The sequence below is a fragment of the Pterocles gutturalis genome, unplaced genomic scaffold (assembly GCF_000699245.1).
Source record: "Pterocles gutturalis isolate BGI_N339 unplaced genomic scaffold, ASM69924v1 scaffold7698, whole genome shotgun sequence".
Taxonomy (NCBI): domain Eukaryota; kingdom Metazoa; phylum Chordata; class Aves; order Pterocliformes; family Pteroclidae; genus Pterocles; species Pterocles gutturalis.
In genome coordinates, this window is record NW_010120349.1 from 4,085 (window position 1) to 24,480 (window position 20,396).

The 20,396-nt window shown below is 44.0% G+C and overlaps 1 protein-coding gene across 1 annotated transcript; it reads left to right on the forward strand.

Moving 5' to 3' along the window:
• Window positions 1–323: 323 nt before the first annotated feature.
• On the forward strand, window positions 324–20,175 carry SCTR (secretin receptor). The gene is made up of 13 exons (XM_010076866.1): window positions 324–368; window positions 3,972–4,098; window positions 8,021–8,131; window positions 12,062–12,165; window positions 12,463–12,560; window positions 13,537–13,669; window positions 14,883–15,036; window positions 15,124–15,184; window positions 15,722–15,791; window positions 18,426–18,517; window positions 18,613–18,751; window positions 18,934–18,975; window positions 19,994–20,175. The coding sequence occupies exons 1-13, from the start codon at window positions 324–326 to the stop codon at window positions 20,168–20,170; spliced, it is 1,353 nt and encodes a 450-aa protein (XP_010075168.1). The 3' UTR covers window positions 20,171–20,175.
• The last annotated feature ends 221 nt before the right edge of the window (window positions 20,176–20,396 follow it).

Here is a 20,396-nt window from a genome sequence, read left to right on the forward strand (position 1 = left end):
ACAGTGAATAATAGCTGGAGGGAGGCAGATGATAGTAGAAACATGCTCAAGAGAGGTGCTGTTATTCTTGGGACAGGAGGCTTCTGCAGACGAGGAGGAGGAGAGCTTGGAGGGTGGACAGGGGAGTCCTGTCATTGCTGATGCTCTCTAAGGCTCAGCAGCTGGAGAGAAACATTGGCTAAGGATGATCAAAGCTGGGAAGGAAAAAAAGAGAGGAGGGAAAGGGATGAAGTGAAAGGAGCTAAGAGCCACGCTGGAGAGCATACAGACAGCCCAGTGACCTCTGGTGCGCAAGGGATGAAAGAAAGAGATTGTGATTAACTATGTGGATCATCTGGGTGATCATCTTCTGGATATCAACCATCCTGGTAGGTGCTCAGAGCTATTTATTCCCAACTGCATGGAATCACATGTTGTCTGAGTAAGTGCACCTCTACTCCATGAAGTTGTAGTGTCTTTGTTTAAAAAGGTCTGTGTAGGAATTGCAATTTTTTTGATTTTATTCTTTCTTCTGCTGCTTCCTACACTAATTGACAGTGGCCAGATGGCGAGATGCTGGATGCCTCAGTTTCCCCACCTACATAAAGACAGCAGCATGCTCTGTTGCTCCATCTATATGAAGCCAGTGGCATGCCTCAGTTTCCCCATCTGTATAAAGACAACAGTGTTACTAACCTGCTTTGGTAAATGTGGAAGGTTCTGTGATGAAGGAGAAAAGATTTTATGCCATTTAGAGAAGCTTTGCTGATTTACACCAGCAAGCAATCCTCTATGGGGGAATGCCCACCACTACCAAAGCCTCCCTTGACTCAGATTGAAGGAATGCAAAGCGATGTTTAACCCACAAACTTGGTTTCTTTTAGCTTTATCACTTTACTCAGAATTTATTTGGCAGATTGTCACTGCTGAGCTCTGGGTGCTCAGACCAGTCAGGAGGGACAGCTAAACCCCGGCTGTGATCTCCAGGTGCTGCTCAGTTTATTCAGATTTTGAAAGCATATAAATCAAGACTGAAATATATCCAACCTGGGTGTGAGAAGTTGGGAAAGGATCAAGCTATCGGCAAATGTAAAAAATCACTCTTTCATTGCAACTAGTGAAAAATCGATCTATTTGTCTCAGCAGGGGGTTGGTTCAAACTCTGAGAAAACCCGAGCTCTGCCTAGACGTTGCAATCGCAGATTAAATGCAATCTGCAAACTTTTTTTTGCCTTTTGATTGTCTTCCACAATAAAAACTGTAACTGTGATGGTTTTCTTGGCATTTTGGTTTCTTATTCTTGCGTACTACCTAAAGGACTCTGGAAATAGATGTCATTGCTCGGGGTGGCACCGAGACTTGTTCTTTTTCTAGTCCTTCAAAATCCCTATTTTGATTTTGCCAGATATCTTTTTTTCTTCTGTAAATCCTCTCATTAAACTAAAACCACTTACTTTCAGATTAATTGGCTGTGAATTCTGTAGCTGCAAATATTATTTATATTAAGTAGTGTTTAAATCCATTCATTTCACAGGTTAAAAACTATGTAGTTGGCTGTTGCAATCAATATCACAAACTGCAGGTTTCCGCCCGTTCTGGACATCTCGTTATCACAGTTATTTCTGTTTGGAATGGGTTTGTTATCTTAAATTTTCTTTAAACAAAATATGAGGATGTTTTGCCCCCCCATCAAAATCTGACAGCCTGTGAGCTGGCAGATGTTTCAGTGAACTGTTGAGGAGGAGATGAAGAAACTCCACAAAGTGGAGACCGTTTTTCTCCTCGATTTCAAGGTGTGGGAACAAGCTGTTTGCTCCCAGATGCAGACAGTAAACACAAGTGAGTCTGAGCACAGACGGTAGCAGAGCGGGGTTATCTGGCCGTGGCACGGGAAACGGGATTTTGTGTTGCTCAGCAAACAGCTGCGCTGGATCTGCAACATCCCCGCTTGTGCCCGGTCTGCCCTGTCGCATGTCAGCATTGGCAAAGACTGACCAAAGGACAGTGCTTGTAGAAAACCAGGTCATTAAACCAGCACCTGGAGGCTCTCTGCTTTCTCTGGGTTTAAAATCCTGCTACCTGCACGTCTGTTACCAGGCAGCGGTATCTGTCTGATCAGAAGAACATGGTGGCCGTCACTTGGCAGAGTAAAACAGCAATTGTAAGGCATTAACTACACCGTATTCCTGCTTCAGCAACACACTTATGTGAAAAAATAATGCTGTATCAGATCACCAGGGTGGTCTTCGTAGCTGAATGTGCTATAAAGTGTGCACCCTCATTCTAGCCTCTTTCTAAAACAAAAGCTTTCTTAGAGAAAACGGTGCCTGCGAGATGTATAGCCTTCTTTAAAGTGAACAGTTTTCCTGAGATCGTTACTAATGTGATTGCTAGCATTTATTTTTACATATGTTCAGTATCGTCTCGAACTACCCGCGTGCAGATCACACCAGTTTTCTTGGCCACTTCAGATGCTGAGCACTAATATTGTTTTTCAACATTTTTTCAACGCAACTTTTGGACACAGAAGCTACAGCTGAAGTATGTTGTAGGTCTTAACTGTCATATTATGTATATACTTGTGAACTCTGAAAATCTACTAAATTGCTTTACTATTGGTAATCAAATAGATAACAATAGAGAATTATAAATAATGCATGTTCAAAAAACCTGTCAATATTCAGAAATTATCAAATTCAACCTTCAACTAGCAATTGAAATTACTAAATGCAATTGCATTTATCTATATCTGTTACTCTAGTGAAACATTTCTGTTTTTTCAAAGATTAAATGGATTAAAAAAATTTTTTTTTCAAATATTACATGGATTAAAAATGCATTTAAATCCTGGCATCAGAGGATAGTTTATTTCATCTGAATTCTTTGCATGTGTAATTCCGGAAAATTCACTGCATTATGTAAAGACAACTGGTTTTTAGTTTACTTATTTCATGATGCACAAAGACAAGGGAGACAGATGCTGAAGTTAAACAGAACAGACCAATTAGATGAGGCTTGATACACTGCTGAAAAGATCAAACTTTGTTCAGAAATACAATACCCAGAATACTTCCAGTCGAAATGAGTGGGAAAATAGTCTCTGATGTCTGTTAGGCTAAAATTTAATTGTAGAAAAGTAATAGTTCTCATTACAAGGTTTTCAGTGATCCTCCTCCCTCCTAAATCTAATCTGAAAGTGATCAGCAATGCTACAAGATTGATTGGGTTGAGTAGTAATATGATGCTGCTGGGTTAACTTTTCCTACACAAAGTACATTAAAAAATCTGTCTGATACTTTAAAAATAATGCATCCTGATGTCTTGCTTTTAATCTTTTAAGTATGTGTGTGTATATATATCTGTGCATATATATATGTACATATAACTCCCATAGTGGGAATTTATAAAGATTTTTGGGGCAAAACGGTAAGGTGAGAAAATGACCTAAGGACAAATTACTGTCTAGGTTCCTGCAAAAATCTGTGTTAAATTCTGCTTTCAGGTCAGCTCCTGCAGCTTCCTGATCAGTAGCAGTGAAACAGGCTTGGGTGGTCTGCAAGCAGTGGACATGCTTGGATCACTTGTGCCCTGGAAAATGACCTGCCAGGTCTATGGTTTAACACTGCCAGGGGCAAGTAATTAATTCTCTGTTGCTCTAGGAGAGTCCAGCAGTGCCCTGGATCTTTCTGCAGTCTTTTGGAAGAGCATCTTGCCCATGTACTTAATTTAGCAGAATAACACATTCATTTTTTTCAATAACAGTAATGTCAGCAAAAGGGAGAAGGCAGAAACTCAGTCTGTGCTTGCCTGCTGCTACTATAAAGAAGCAGACTTAATTAGGAAAATTGACTGTGTTTCAAGGAAATTGGAAATACTGCCCACAATCAGTTGATAGGGTTGCATGGTGAACGTGAGCATCAGAAGGGTAAATCCCATTGAGGGGATGTAAGATTTAAGAGGAAAAGTGATTCCACTGTGTTTAAAATTTGCAGATCCAAGCTGTCCCACCTGTCTGTGACCTCCTGAGTGTCCTGAAAAAGGAGGAAGAAAACTGTGCCGAGACTCTCTCCCGGGAGGCGAAGAACGGAACGCCTGAAAATGATACGCTTCTGAGCTCAGGTAAAATAAAAACAATAAAAACTGCTCTCAAGTGAGCTGTGTGGCCTCAAAATCAGATACCCCACATTCCTTCCCATAGGAGGCATGCACCTTTTATACATCTCTCATTTAGGAGCAGAAAACCAGGTAAGATCTGTTACAAGGCTCTGATAGTGGGATTTTGACCTTACTGTGTCAGCAAGAGTCGTAGAAGCCTTCTAACTCAGCTGCTCAACTGCAGTCCTCACAACTAGGGAGCACATCAGCAACAAAATCTTGCAAATTGCAGAGGGTTTGGAATTCTTCTCATCTTGGACAGGGATATTTTTAAAAAGGCAGCCCAGTATGTGCAAATTTACTTAACTATATTTGCCTTCCAAATCAGTGAATACCAGGAGCCAACATTTAAATCACGTGGCTGGCCTGAAGGTCCTCGTTGCTTCCTCATTGCTCTAATTTACTGGCACTTAACAGAGCTCTTGCATTTCAGAGAGGATTTATCATACAAATGAGTTGTTTGGCCTGGGAAGGTCTTGTGGTATTGAGTCCTCATCATGTAGATAGCTTTCCTTTCACAGCTGAGCAAGTGTGTTCATGTGCAAGGGGTCTGAGGGAGATAACTCCAAGCAATTTTGAAGCTTGCCTATGAACTGTGAGTTAGCTCCCCCAGGCAGCAGCTGGGTCAGCATCTCACAGAGTATGTTGAATGGAGGCAACAGATGTGACCGGTTTTTATGCGTGACCAGCCATTGTTGCTAAGGATGGGTTTGTGTCATTCACAGCATCCTGCAGACTGAATTATTCCTGGGTGACTTTTGTTGACCATGACATGGCAAGATTCCCCACCAGTGTGGAAAGCGAAGGGGCTCCCATGAGATGTGCTGTGTGCAGGGTGTCCTGGCCAGAGATAAGCTACCGTATGGAGCAAAAGTTGAGGCTTTATCTTAGTTTCAAAACTCTCAACCAGAGAGTGTTGGAGACACAGAACTGTTTCACTGTAAACTGTCCCAAAGGCAAGACTCAGAAGGAAGATCTATTGCCTGGTTTCTTAGGGTGCCTAGTATTTTTCTCTGTCTTTCTTTTCTCTCTGTGAGACTTGCGGATTGATGGGTATGAGCAAAGCTTCAGGACATAACGCCCATGTAGCAGTGACAGGGTACCTCATGGCAGGTTGCCAGATACTCCAGAATACAGATCTGTCCCGCTACATATGAGAAGTTTGATGACATGAATAAATCACTATTGTTTTCTTCCCCGGTGCCCTTCACTGAAGAGGAGGGTGCTTTGACAGCCTGTCTATTTTTCAGCTTTGATCCCGTGACACGGCTCTAATGTTGAGCTCTGCATTTCCTCGGCACCAGAGCTCCAAAGATGCAAACAAGTTAAGCTGCGTAAGACTGTGCAGGTGCGGACCAGCACTAGCATTATCAGGCAGTACGGTCTTACAGATGGTCTCATTCTAGTAGCTCCTCAGCAGACACTTAATCCAGTTTTAAGTTGGATCCAAGTCTTAAAAATTCCCCCAAGGCCTTTTGTTACTGGAAATTTTTAAACAGGATAATACTACCCCCGGTACCGCTCTCCCCAAATCTACAGAGAGATAAGTTAAAAAGTATAGGATGGTGTTAAATTTTTGAGAAAACATTTCCAATGGCTGTCAGAATCGTTCTTTTAACACTGCAAGTGAGATCAAACAAGGTGTACTGCCGTGGGCTTAGGCCTACCCATGTAGCAGAAGGCTTTAAGATGAAAGTAGTCAGAGTGACTAAGCCCCTCTCTGTCTCTGTAACTCTGCAAACACACCTCCTCCGGGCAGTGAAACCCCAGAAGAATAAACAGGAGTAAGATGCACATCTTTCCCCAAATAATGGTTCCTGAACAGAGAGCCCGGGAATTTATTTCTGCTGGTCTTTACTCAAGGAGGGTATGTTACCTTGGTAAATAATGGAGTGATGTTTCTATTCTGTGAAATAATGCATCTGAAAATACCTCCAGCCTTTGCTTATCTGCATGTTTGAGGTCCATGTGTCCTCCTGGGAAGAGACCATCCCAATATCATAATTTTGCCAGGTTTTTATGTGCACTGAGTCTGATTTGGGGGCTTTATGCCCTCAGTGTTGGCATGAAGGTTCGATAACCCAAACAATGCAGCACGGCTAGGCATAAATATCACCCAAAGTGATGTTTCATTTGCTGTTAAACCGTTGCTTTGAAGTAAATGGTTACCAAGTCCTATAAACATTGGCACAGCGAGGATGCCAGAGCTGGGGTGCCCTGGCTGTGAAAAGCTCTGTATTTCCAGGCACTAGGACTGTTGTGCAGGAGGAAATCAATACATTTCTAGAAATGTAAATATTGTTGTCAGGCTCATGGAGGCTGACCTTATAAAGCAAAAAGTGTTTGAAGAGGGTGCTCAACACTTCCTCCCCTCCACTTTCAGTGAGTGCAGGACATCTGTCATATGCCAGGACTTATGCTAGGACCATAGAGTGGTCCTAGTATGCTCCAGTGGCCCCTTTTTTCCCTGTCATAGTACAAAACCCACAGGGAAGGTTCTGCTAAAACCAGTTACAGTGAGTGAAGGCAAAAGGGAACCAGCCTGAATGATTTCAGCTTATGTCTGAAAAAGAGCAAAATAAGAAAGACCAGGATTGCAGTTTCTCTGTAGCACAAGAGACATCAGTTGTAGGTCTTCTCTATTAACACTCTGCACCACAGGCCAAAATTCATCCATGCCAGCTTCTAGCACCTAAGGAAGATGTCTAAGTTGAGATCACCGTCATGCTGTGCTCCATTGACCATCGGCTCCCTGATGCATCACTACCAGCCCTGCCGGAAGGCAACACAGACAAGCTGAGGGCACAGCTAGAAAAGTTTCCCTCACACCCACCACAACAAGCTCAGCCTTAAAATAGGCAGCCCCTGCACCTGACTGAGGGAAATGGGGTGAATGTGGGCAGTGATGGAGGCCTCAGGTAGCAGAAGGTTGCAGGCAGGGCAACTGAGCCACAGGCTCATGCCTGCAGAGAGCCCAGCAGGACTCCACGTTCAACGGCTGCTCTGAGATGGGTCCTCCAACAGGCAGGTCACACTGTCAGAGGCCTGACCTCAGAAAGAACAACAGTACAGGCAGATTGTGCCAGCATGTTGGTGTGAACCCATATTTTGCCCTGGCCTGTAAATGTGATGCTCTTCCGTTTACAGTCCCAGGGACTGGCAGAGCTTGGTGAAGTTTTGCTCTCCTGCAGCAGAAAAGCCATTGAGACCCACAGCCAAGTGCAGCAAGTGGTCTGTTGGTGTTATTCACTCCAGCACAGTCTTGGCATAATGAAAGAGATGAAGAAGTGGAGGAGTATTCATGGTGATGACATTGATACTGTTCCTCTCTGCCCTTTCTCCAGTGTAATTCTGAAGCTGTTGAAACTCCCAGTCAAGTTGTATGTTTTCCTGTTTACAAAAGGGTTATGTAAGGAAAACATCAGGGTGACTCAAAGTGGAAGCCTTAGAAAGACTGAAAAATGGGCTAAAAGTTCAGGTCTGGTTTTCTTCATTTCTCCAAGACCCTTCAGTTGTTACCAGAAGACAGATGGGTAGCCAAGGGCCTGATGCAAAGTTCACAATGGCCCAAGCTGCTCTTTGTCTGGCTAGTAGAGACCAGTGGAGTCAAGGACCAGAACAGCACGGCCCTAGAACTGGCTGAGGCTGGTTTGAAGCAACCAGGACCTGATGAGTCCTATCCAGGTCTCAAAAGGTTATCATCCAGCTTGCTTTTCAGAGTACTGAGCATCTTTGTTCCCATAGCTGCCTTGGTCCTTGGGAGACTGAGACGTTGCATGGTGTTTTGTTGCCTGGGGGTGTTTCATAGTGTTTCATTGTTGGGAGAAGTTTCATGGTGCTTTGTTACTGGGAGGTGCTGCATGGTGTTTCCTTGTTGTCCCTCCAGGCAGATGTGCTGGAATGTGGGATAACATGAGCTGCTGGCCTTCATCTGCTGTGGGACAGACTGTCAAAGCTCACTGCCCTCAGTTCTTCCAGATGCTGACTGGTAAAAAAGGTAATACTAAAAATACGCTTTTCTTGACCAGGAGTTTTTTTATTGTTATTTTAGTTTTAAATGTGTTATTTACAAAGATGCCATTGTCAGGTCTGAACTTGAAGTGAAATTGTGTCCCTGCTTATTTTAAAGACCAACGGTCATTTAGCAGCTCTGTTTCCAACACAAAGCTAAATGTGGGAAAGCCTGGAATTAAAGTAGCAAGATGTTTTACATGTTTACTTTTCTTAGCCAGGTGAAGAAAAGTGCAGGAAGTAAATGCTATCCTGAAAAATGTTTTTTTAGCATGGTTTCTTAACGGAAAGAGTTTTCTCCACTCAGGCTCTATGTTTATCTATTTCTGTTTTGTCTTTCCCCTTCTGGTTCTTAGACCAGTGGCTGAGCTCGACAGGGATAAAACTTCACACAGCATTACATTGATACAAGTTTTGGAAAAACCGCCAGCCGGGTAGGGGGAAAAGATGTCTTTTTTGCCTCCATCAAGAGAGAATCTGCACTGGGGGTTCATCCCTTGTCCGTGACAGGCTCCACACAAGTGGCACAAATTGACGGGAACTCAGATTTCATGGCTCACCGAACAACTTACTCTAAAAAGGATGAGCTCAAGTAACATTTGTTGTCCTTTCTCTGGGGTTTCTAAGCTAGAAATGTTAAATTTATTCCCTGAATACTACAATAATCACGAGGCATTAAGTAGGAGTTTCTGCCTGCTTTCTGTTCAGTTCTGCTTTTCAGCAATGCCCAAGAAATGTGCTTACATTTCTCCTTAGTGAGTTAATTATTCAAATTAGAAGAGGGTTTTGCATTCTTTGGTTATAGGACACATATTAATGAGGTCCAGTACTTACAGAAAAGCAGACAGATGCATTTTATGAGGGGAGGAATGGGAGACAAAGTATTAGATTGTCTAATAATGATTAGATAAGTTAGAGGAGAAGCACTTAGTGCTCTTTAAATAAAATCAGACATGAGCCATTCAGATTAAAATAAATACCGTGCTACTTTCTGTACACACAAACAGTAGTTGCCCTTTGAATCCTATAATCTGGTTTAAAGACAGAGGATAAACTACACAGCGACACAGAGCGCTGAGGAAATAATCTGTCCGGCATGCACTCGCAAATCTTTAGCATAGTGATACTGTCCCTTAAATGTATTAAATGAAATCCCTGCTGGTACAGCCACTAGAGGGAACCACTCCCTGCCTCTGGCCCTCGCACCGGGGAGGAAAACGGGAATTTGTACATCCAAAGGTCATAGGTACATCTCAAACGTGCATTGCATTATCTTGGAGATAGTCTAACAGCTTTAAACTTTAGTTACTCACCTTATCGAGAAGCTGAGACTTGAAGCACTTCTGATAAGCAATCATCAGAGTGACTGTGTTCAAAACAGAAACCCAAGACATGGTCCATTGGCATTTGTATCTTATTTTGGTCTCTGCATCTGGCATTTTGGGTCACAGTCAGCAATAGTTTCTTCTCATTCTCACAGCCACATTTCTTGATTTTATGCTGTGGTTGGCTTGTGACTCGTGTTTAATTACTGCTACAGTTGTTTCTCTGCTTGAAGCAATGTTGCAAAAGAAAAACAAAGATCTGTTTACTTGAAAAGAAAGCAAAAGTTTTCTCTCCTCACCACTTACAAACCAGATGGGCAGCTACAAACACCATATGTGAAGGGATGCAGATAGCTCTGAGCTCTGACCAACCTTGGTCTCTGTGCTGTTGAGCTTTGTGCTGACATCTAGACTTGTGTTTGTAGCCCAGACTGTCTGGCCCCTTCCCACATAACAGACCAGAGAAACAAAACAATCTGAAACCAAGTAACATAGCTGAAGTTCACATATAGACCTCCACATTGTGTCTCAGGCAAGAAATGAGGAAAGGTGTGGTGGCTGTGGGGATTCAAGAAACAGAAGAGAAGGCCACATTGAACGGCCCCAGTTCCACGGCTATCCCTTTAGCCAGTGTTCCCCTTGTCTACGCAACTCCAAAAGCCTCCAAGGCACCAGTAAATACCAAGCACCAATTGCTAGACGGACTGCAGACCCCAAGTCTTCTCCGAGCGGGGCATGCTGCAGTTTCACCAGTGTGTATGTCACCCATAAGCAAGCAGCATTGTTAAAATTGTGCTCACGTCCATCAATATAACACGCCCTGCATAATCTTTCATGCTTGCATATAACGCAATCACATGCACACATCAACACAGAACTTCACCTCTTCTTGTCTGAACTACCTTGACATCCGCAGGCAAAAAACAGTTACAGGCATTTTTTTCAAGCACAACACTCTGCTCTAAGTACGTGTGTCTTGATAATTGAGGCTGCAGTAGAGAATTTGACACCATACCACTCCCTTGCTGAGTGCCAAGGCAGGTTGGGGAGAACTGTTTGGGAGAGGTATTTCTCTCCTTTTGTTGCTCTGCTGCAGCAGGGTATAGAAAACCTGGCTTAAAAAGCAAGCCTAGCCCTTCCAAAGATGCTAAGCTGGAACAAGATGTTCATAAAAGCATCAGAATAATAGTCTGATACTGACACACCCTGAGCTCTTCCCACTTGGAGATGTCAGCATGTTTGCTGTGCCTTGCAGTTTTACAGAGCTGAGTTCAAATCAAGTGCAGACCTGCACATGCTGTCAGGTCACCACAATTAGCCCAGAGGTAGCAGGAGCCTTGACTCTGTCCTGACACTCCCAGCAGGGCTCCAAAGAGCATAAACCAGTGCCAAACACCGCTGCATATGCATCTCCCTCCATTCCATCAACACTGTGGGATGTTTTGCAGGAACTGGATGCCCTATGGCTGAATGTGTGGGCAAAAATAGACATGTGGTGTCTTCAGGAAAGGCTTCTACTAAAAAGGGCTGCTGATTTCAGGCCCTAAGTCTTTGCTAGTATTGCCATTACTGCAGCAAAGCCAGGATTTCTTTCCATGTTCCTAAAGTGTGGCTCCTACCTGACAGATTAATGTGATTATGACAGTGGGCAGTGGTTTTATTTCTTTGTAAAAGTTTCTCTTCAGCACATAACCTACATGCCTGCTAGGGTCATTTTCTTCCAATTAGATTGTAAGGTGCATAGGGCAGGACTTCCCACTTCCACTTTAGTGCCAAACATGAATACGGACACTTTCAAACCTGTCCTATTCAACCATGTGCAACTTGCTGGGGATCCATCTCCCTCAGCTTTAGGAGTCCACAAGTCAGATGGCCCAGCAGAAGAGGGTCGGGCAAACTGCTCTCTGCAGATGTCTGGCTGAAAGTTAGATGAATTCTGCAAATGCCTGTTTTTCTCTAGTGACTAGAAAGACAGCCATGAGGGACACAGTTGGACTCAAGCATTTAGCTTTCAGAAGGCTGACTTAAGTGAGGGGAATCCCATCCTAGCCTTTAATTTGCAAGTAAGCAAGGAAATCAATAGTGTTAGATAATGCCCAGACATGGCTGTGTGGACAAGCCTTTTAGTTTTCATTTAAACCTCACCAAAAATCTGTGGCCATTTAAAGTTTTGTGTTCTCTTGAGATCATAACAAACCACAGTAAGGAGGTAGGAGCAATCAAGAAAGTATCAGGTTTGCATGGAGTATGAACCTGTGATTGAAAATCATGTGTTTGCTGATCTTGGAATACTGGCCAAGAAACACCAGATGTACTGAACAGTATTATTTATGTTGCAATTAATAAAAACACATCCATCACAGTCATCGCTGGGTTGGCAAACAATATTATGACCCACACAAGTACACTGGGCAAGTATCAACATAATTTGCACAGCTGTATTTCACCTCCAGCTATGCAGAGTGCACTGCCTGGGGGAAAATATTCTCTGCTCTTGGAGGGACCCTACACGTTGGTGACTGACCCCCAAGGAGAACAAATATACAACTGATCACACCTAGTTTTGTCCTTTTTTTGTTGTTACCACACAGGTTTTGTCTACCGAAACTGCACGAGCCAGGGTTGGTCACACACCTATCCAAGACCTGATATCGCTTGTGGCTACAATGTCAATGACACGACAAACGAGGAGAGAGTGAGTCTGAGTGCCTGAGCCCACGGATCTGCTGCTTTGGGACCCTGGGGGAGGAACATGTTAAGGAGGGAATGAATGATGTTGTGATTTAACTCAGGGGGGGTTATTGTTTCAAGTGTTTTTCAGCATAAATGCTTCCTCCAAATGATCAGAATGGGTGGTTCAGGGTAAAACTTCAATAGCTGATTTTACAAAAAAATGTATTTGTTAAATAGGAGGGGACACCTTTCTCTTAGTATGGGCTGATTACTACCAGACAGTCAAAGGTAAAAATGTGAATATATGTTTTCCTTGCAGCGTTCCTATTTCTTGACTCTGAAGACCATGTACACCATTGGATACTGCACCTCCCTTGTGACTCTGACAGTAGCCTTAGCGGTCCTGGTCTCTTTTAGGTGAGGAGAGGCATCTCTGATTTGCATTTGGCCAGGACTTCTGGTCATCTCAGCTGACATAGATCTTTCTGTTGGCTTTCGGGGCAAGTCAAAAATTGAAGTATTTCTGAAAACCTTCACAGAAATCAGTGACAAAAATGATCTCTGAGTCTTGTCTCCCAGAAAATGTCAGGGCTGCTTCTCATATTGTGCTCTCGTATACTTTCCAAAACATAGCTGCATGCATTTTGCAGACTGGCATTTGCACCACCTCCCTGCTGAGATCTTCCCGTGACTTCAGTGTCCCTTGGGCAGTATCTTTCCCCCTGCTGTTCTTTTCCCCGCTTGAGACTGTGGCCAAAACTTTGCTCTAAGTGCTGCTGCACTGACTTCTGGGAAGGTGTTTCAGGTTTGCAGCAGCGATCTGACAGTCGTCTTATCTTCATGCATCCTTATAACCCGGAATTTGTACTTTGCTGCTTATTCAGTGAAATGAATTTCCCTTACAGTAAGAGTCATGGCAGCACCTCTGGGCAGAAGGAACCCCAACTACTTTGCAAACTTGCCTTCAGGCTGCATAGCACACAGACCCAGATTATAAGGAAATTTAATACAGAAAACATTGCAGGCACAAGAGCACACTGCAAGCAAACCAAATAAATCCACCCAGGTGTGGATAAACACCTCAGGTTCATGTTACTCCAGCAAGGAGGGAGGGAGGCTAGATGAAGCACATTGGCATGAAATCGCAATTCTTCTGGCAGCATTCACTTGTTTTCGTACCTGAGTGGAGCAGATGCAGCTTTAGCTTTTTAAGGTCCTCTCTAGGATATCTCTTGGGAAATGTGTTAGTCTTCCTTTCACAGACAGGAAAAACGGTGTTCTTAATTTGTTGGTTTAGCATTAATAAGGATTGAAACCTGCTGTTTACAGCCATGAGCTATCAGTGTTGGTTAGGAATGTCACTTCACAGCACCCCTCTCTCTTTTTGTAACAGGAGACTTCACTGTACGAGGAACTACATCCACATGCATCTCTTCACATCGTTCATTTTGCGAGCCTCATCCAACTTCATCAAGGATGCCGTTTTGTTTTCCTCTGAAGACATGAATTACTGTGGGTCATACACGGTAACTCTCTGCCTTCCAGCTCGCTCCATGCCTCAGTTTCCCAGCAGGATCCCAGCAGTAGTTAGTGCACAGGGAAGGAAATATCTGTCTCAGCTTTCCATTCAGTGTGAGGGGTTATGGGATATGAAAGGTGTGCCCTGTCCCTTCTCCATCACTCAGTCCTGCGTGTTCGTTGTTCCTGGCTGAGATCTCCCTGGTTGGGGGATTCTGCGTGGGTGACAGTGGCATGAGGACACAAAAGCAGCACAGGCTGGAGCATACACACAGAAACCCATGTGCAATTCCTCATGGCTATAGATGCCCTTACAAGTATTGGAGCAGAGGCATCCAGGTTAGTCTGAAGTAGGTACCTGCATTCATCATCTTGATTGCATTGACTAGATGGCCACAGAAGACACCAGGAGTTCAGCATGTTGACTGAGAAATGCCTAAACATGGGTGTCTCAGGCTGCAAAAACAGGATACGCCCCCAGGGTAGAGATTCTGACATGGATTTTAGATCCTGGTAGATGGTGCTGGCAGGAAAAGTACGAGAATACATTAAATATTGCTGACTTATGCTACAGTGTGAGACTTGATAGTAAGATACGGGTTTGCACCCAGAGAGCCTGGAAGAGGAACATCTCAAATTTTGAATTTTTGTTCCCTTTTTCTTTTTATTGTCAGCAAAATATCTTGAAAACTGAAGGGGGGTGGGGGGGGTTGGTCACTGGAGACAATATTCAATGCTTTAAACCAAAAGACAAAAAATTAGGGAGGGAAACAAACAAACAAAAAAAGGCTTTTTTTTTTGTTTTGTTTTGTTTTACTCCCCCAGTTTTGCTGGATTTTTGTTCATGAGCAACAACATTTTGAGCAAATTTTAACTTGTCTTTGCTGACCCTTTTTCTTAGGAAAAAAAGCCTGCTTCTCTAAGGTGACATTAGTGCTACTGATACTAACAAGGCTGTAATAGTGAAACTCCTCTAAGTGAGACAGTAACCCAAACCCATGCGTCCATAACACATTTGGTTCTTGCTAGTGAGGCCGTTGATGAACACATTTACAAGTGCCAGTCCTGTTTTCTTGTCATGTGAATGCCTGACTCGAGGATACCTGTTTAGTCCCCTAGTTGCTATAAAATCTCTGTTTGCCATGATTTATTTACAGCTCGCTCTCTGTTAGAAGGTAGATAGAAACCCTGGCAGAAGCTAATTATCCTCTCTTTCCTCAGGCTGGGTGTAAGCTCACCATGGTCTTCTTTCAGTATTGCATCATGTCTAACTACAGCTGGCTCCTCGTGGAGGGACTGTACCTCCACACTCTCCTGGTTATTTCTTTCTTCTCGGAAAGGAAGTTCCTCTGGCGGTTCATCGCCCTTGGATGGGGTACTGGTTCTCCTTTCAGTAAGAATAACTGTGGCTTTGTTTTGCCTTTGGGAGTTGTGCAGCAGTAACTAGCTTTTCCAATTGCAGGTGCCCCAACTGTGTTTGTGGCCATATGGGCGACTGCTAGGCAACTCTATGAAAATATTGGGTAAGTTGCGTGGGGCGGGGGAAGGTGGCATGCCTTGGGGAGCACGCAGCCCCCGCACAGGCTGCTCCATGGGGTCCTGCTCGTTCCTAACCGCTGGCAGCCAAGCAAACCAAGCAAACCGCTGTGGTGGGAGCCTGGATCCTAGCGTGGGCGGGAGTAGAGGTCCATCTGAGTAACCTGAGAAAAAGCCTCAAATTTCATTTGAGCATTTTCAAGGGTAGGAGGTTAGCCTTCAAGTATGAATTCATCCCACAATGTTTTCAGCATCTGTATTTGACTTTCTGATTAGTGAAACTTTGTTCCTTTCTCTTCTCCCTTCGAAAATTTTGAACAGTGGTTGTGCTTTAAGGATGTACTTTTGTCCTGTGCAGGTGGACAGTTTTCTATCAGAAATGTTGTGCAGCTAAATGAGAACAGGAAATAAAGTTTGTAGAAGAAGGGAATAGGGGCCTATCCAAAGTGCAAAACAGACTAAACCCCTTTCAAAAGACGGCAGTGTTTTGATAACTGACTGCACCTTCTTTTCTATTTTTACAGGTGTTGGGACATTAACACTAATGCCAATACCTGGTGGATCATTAGAGGCCCTATAGTTCTGTCTATTTTTGTAAGTCTTTTCTGGGACAAGCAGATTCAAACTGTATTTTCAAATACTGTGAAGTCAGAGATCATCTACTCAACATGCTTTAGAAGTGTGTTAATGAACTGATCTTAGACATGTGCCTAAACTGGTATGACACATGAATTACTGCTTAAGCAACTTCTGCTCAGCAGGATTGAGTCAGTAACTAATGCCCCGAAGCTAAGTTCACAAAGAAAGCTAGAGTGTCCTCCCAAGGAGCAAGAGCCTGAAGAAGGTCAGGTTTCCACATCCTGTTGATTTCATATGAACTTGGCTGGCTTGTGGAAGCTTGTTTTGGACTGTCTCAAGGAAGGCTCCGGAGGAGAAACGAAGTGGCTGTATATTTCAGTACAATTGCTTTTGTGTCTCCCGGTCAATGCCCCTCTCAGCAAAGCCAAAAACAACTTGCCTTACGTGACCATTAACTTTTGTTTTTCAGCAATCAAAGCAGCTCACAGGCTGCATGCACCATATGTTAGCAGACTGCAATTATACTATTATGGTATTGCTCACTGAAATAAGGCGTAAGCATTGAAACTCAGTGTGAACCTGCCCAGCACAAGGCAGTAGCGATGTAAAGTACAGTTTGGTACAAATAATACTCAACACCTATGGTTTGAGCATTGGCTGGTGCTCACCTTCAGAGCCTTAGGTACCAAGGGGCTGGAGCTGCTTCTTGGACATAGTTGTTGTGCCCAACTTAGATGCTCTGGGGCAGACACTGCAATGATCCGTCTGAAACCCTAGTACAGAAACACTCAAGCTGCTACTACTCTCAAGTAACCTGCCGACACTCCAAGTGAGAACCCTAGAGTTGGTTGAGGTTTTTGGGCTGCCCGTAGGAGTCATTATGTTTGCAATACACAAACTGCACCACTTGCAGCATCTCTTGGAAACCCAAGCAGCAGAGATGATGGGTTAAACTTCTGCTCCCGTTTACCACTGAGCAATCCTTCACCCCATAAGACAAGCAGAAGACCACACAAGTGATTCATTATCAACTTAATGAGGCCACAGCATTTATTTTTTCTTAAGGAAACAACCCTTATGCTCCAGGAGCCACTCAGCAATATTTAAATGCCAACAAGGCCCAGGCATTCTGCAAGGCTAAAAACACAATCTTAATCTATCTTTTGAGGGCCACCCCCTATCCCCTTGGAAGTTTCCTCAAAATGCTGATCACATCTAGTTTAGCCACATAAGGCAGAAGCCTCCTGCATGACTCTGACCCTTTTCCTAAGAGAGGCTTTTCTCAACCCCGTAGCCACAGACAAACAAACAGCCAGTCCTTCAGAATTCAGATCTAATCTCTTTATTCTTCACAGTGCACAGTCCTTAGCAGTTCAAAGGGCAAAAAATCAACACCGATAAACTCCTTTGTGCTCCTAGGCTAACATTCATTGCTGTGCTGCCCAGGGGTAATCCCTCCCAGCGGGAAATTCCCTGTCCCCCCTTCCCCAGCAGCTTTCATCAGCACAAAGTCCTGCTCAGCCTACACTGCTTATGCCTGACCTAGTGGGCTAAAAACCCCAGAATCCTCAGACCTGAACCTCCTTTTCCCCCCAACACCCCCAAAATATTTTAGTCTTCCCTTCATGCTCTCCACCCCTAGCTCCTTCCAGCTCTGCTCCTTTCCTCACTCCTCCCTAGCTCCCCAAAATCCCAGCCCTCTCCAGACACCCTCGGCAGCCCAGACCATGCAGCCATAGTTGCTCCCTCTTCATCCAATAATTTTGGGAACCCAAGGACGTGCTGGGTCTGTCCCGTCTACAGCAGGCTCGCTTCTCTTAGGGAAACCCACCACCTCAGATGGTCAGCCGGCAGCGCTGGGGGCAGGAGGAGCGCAGGGCAATGTCCGAGCCCTGATGCAAAGGGCATATAAAGCCCAAATTGCTCCCTAATGCTATGGGAGTGAGACGCTCCATCTGGATCTGCCTCCCCTGTGACTTCTGCTCTTTGCCCAAGGGTCAATCGAGCAGAAACAGCTATTGTTTCACCTTCACCCAAACCAAGCAGCACATCAGCATTTTTATCTGATATCCACCCTCGAGAGGGGGAAAATGCAAAAGGAAGAACTTCTGTGTCAGCTCTCTCCTATCCCCACTTTTAACTACTTTTAACTATTTTGCCTCCATCATCCCAAACCACGCTGTGTCTTTTGGCAGGGAACAAGCAGCATTTGCAGTCCCAGTTAGCAAGTGGTCCCCCCAGTGCTGTCACTTTGCTGGCATCCAAGGTGGGGCCAGACTGTGCAGAGGCTGTCTGAACGCCACAGCCAGAGGGGATCCTACCGATGTGCCTTGTCTCACCACCCTTTGGTGATTTGTCCGGATAATAAGCCCTGATTATCCTCGTAACTAAAGCTGCAGCAAACTGTCAGGGAAAGCAGCCAGCACCCAAACCTAGACTGGCCTGGCAGGCTGGAGAGGCAGGGACAGGGACTGGAATGGGGACAGGGACACAGGCGAGCCCGCCCCCAGCCCCTCTATTCTGCCTGCTCAGCCAAAACACCCGAACTGGCTCTGCTCACACCTGGCAGTTACATAAGTGGTTACTGGGCATTTGGTTTTGTTGTTTGCTTGGCTTTTTTTTTTCACATTCTTTCTTTCATTTTTTCAGATTAATTTCATTCTTTTTGTCAACATTTTAAGAATCTTGATGAGGAAGCTCAGCTCGCCTGAAGGTCGAAGCAGCGATTTCAACCAATACAAGTATGTCCCTTACATCACGGCTTTATGCCATATGAGCTCACGTGAGCTCCTCTTGCTCCTTTTGCACTGGCTTTCCCCTCTCTTTTTGTTCTCAGGAGACTTGCAAAGTCAACACTTCTCCTCATCCCTCTCTTTGGGGTCCACTATATCATCTTCGCCTTTTTCCCTGAAGACACCAGCAGCGGCACAATGGAAATCCAGCTATTTTTTGAATTGGCTCTTGGGTCATTCCAGGTAATATTTGACAAGCTATTATTTCTTGAAAATAAGAAAAGAGGTATAATATATAACTCTGCAACAGGGCAGAGTCTCAATGGCAAAATCAAGCTGTCTGACTTCCCTTGAGATGACTCATCCCCATTTAAAAGCTGAAACTGCAGTTTTAATTTTGTGACCACAGTTCTTTTATCTTTTAGGGCTTTGTCGTGGCTGTACTTTATTGTTTTCTTAATGGTGAGGTGAGTTTTGTGTATATGACATTCTTTTTTATTGCTCAAGCATGCCCCATTAATCAGTAGGATACATTCTCCAGTGAATTACACTTTTATCTGAGGGCTTTCTTCCCAGCTACCTAACGTCAGCTCCTAGACCTGGCAAGCCTAAGTAATTGTATGCCAGATGCAGACTTCACCTCTCAACTCTTGCAGCCCTTTTGTAAGTCAGACAGCAATATTACTGTCTGGGAAAGGAGGGTGTACCATCCCACACACCGTCACACTGACAATCAACTGGTTCTGATGCATGGTGCTATTATCTATCATCCCATGGCTGTTTTCTTTACTTGATCCTTTGGAAGGAATTTATCAAAAGCTGTATCCAGTCCTGGTTTATAAGGACTCTCATAAGGTAAAGCTTTTGGAAGAGGGACCATTTCCTTTGTAGTCATATGATAACTCCCAGGCTTCTGGGCTAGAACTTGCACTCTGAAATGCTGCTGCTGGTAGAAGTGGGGGAAACATTATGCAAACCTAGGAGATCCTGAGACTGTGGGAAGGAAAAAAATAAACATTAGCACCTAAGGTTGGAAGAAAAAGTCACTTTGAAATGGAGGAGGGGTTTTAAATGCTTTGACTGATCCTTTAACAGGGTTCAGAAAAAGTTGTTTTGTAAAAAAATTTTTTTTTTTTTTTTTTTTTTACCTTGGAGTGCCAAAATGTCCTATTTTTATAACTAAAATTAAAATCTTGGAAAAATCTAAACCAGACACTTATTAAGGCCAGCTAGACTCTGTGAACGGTTTCATCTGCAATTAAACAGAAAAACAGGTTAACAGAAAATTGTGTAGCTGCAACAACGGTATCACTAAAAGTGACAAGAAACAGGCTCTACCCCAATCCCTTAAACTGAGGGTTAAATAAATAAATCCAAGCCTTGACAAAGGTAACCCGCTCTCCTTTTCCTGTTATACTGCTCTCCACAGTGCAGGGCTCCAAGATAAACTAGCTGCACTAAGTATTTTGTGACCTTTCTACCTAGGTTCAGCTGGAAGTTCAGAGAAAATGGAGGCAGTGGCACTTAAGCAAGCACTTGCATCAACATCTCAGCATCTCAGCAAGTAACGGAGGAAGTGGCTTAACTCAAGAGATGCAGATGGTGAGGTCGAGCCCACAAGAGCACAGGAGAGCAACCCTCCAAAGATCAAGCGTGCTTTAAAACTGTACACCTGGAGGATGCCTCCATGCTCAGATACACATGGTTAAAGTCCCATGGACCATGCTGGGAGTCTTGTGAATGTATCCAAAAGCAGGATTTGGCTGTAGATCAATGGTTCTTGAAGCACATCTGTTCATCTATATCTGCTGTAGCAACAGAGTTATTTTGCAAGGCAAAATGGGCCAAAGGATTATGCTCTTCCTTGGGTTTCTGGCCACAGTAATTT

Coding starts and splice junctions, on each gene's coding strand:
- SCTR (XM_010076866.1), top strand. CDS start 324: ATGTGGATCATCTGGGTGATCATCTTCTGGATATCAACCATCCTG. Junction 18,518..18,612: donor AGCGATTTCAACCAATACAA/GTATGTCCCTTA, acceptor TTTTGTTCTCAG/GAGACTTGCAAAGTCAACAC. Junction 18,752..18,933: donor TGGCTCTTGGGTCATTCCAG/GTAATATTTGAC, acceptor TTTATCTTTTAG/GGCTTTGTCGTGGCTGTACT.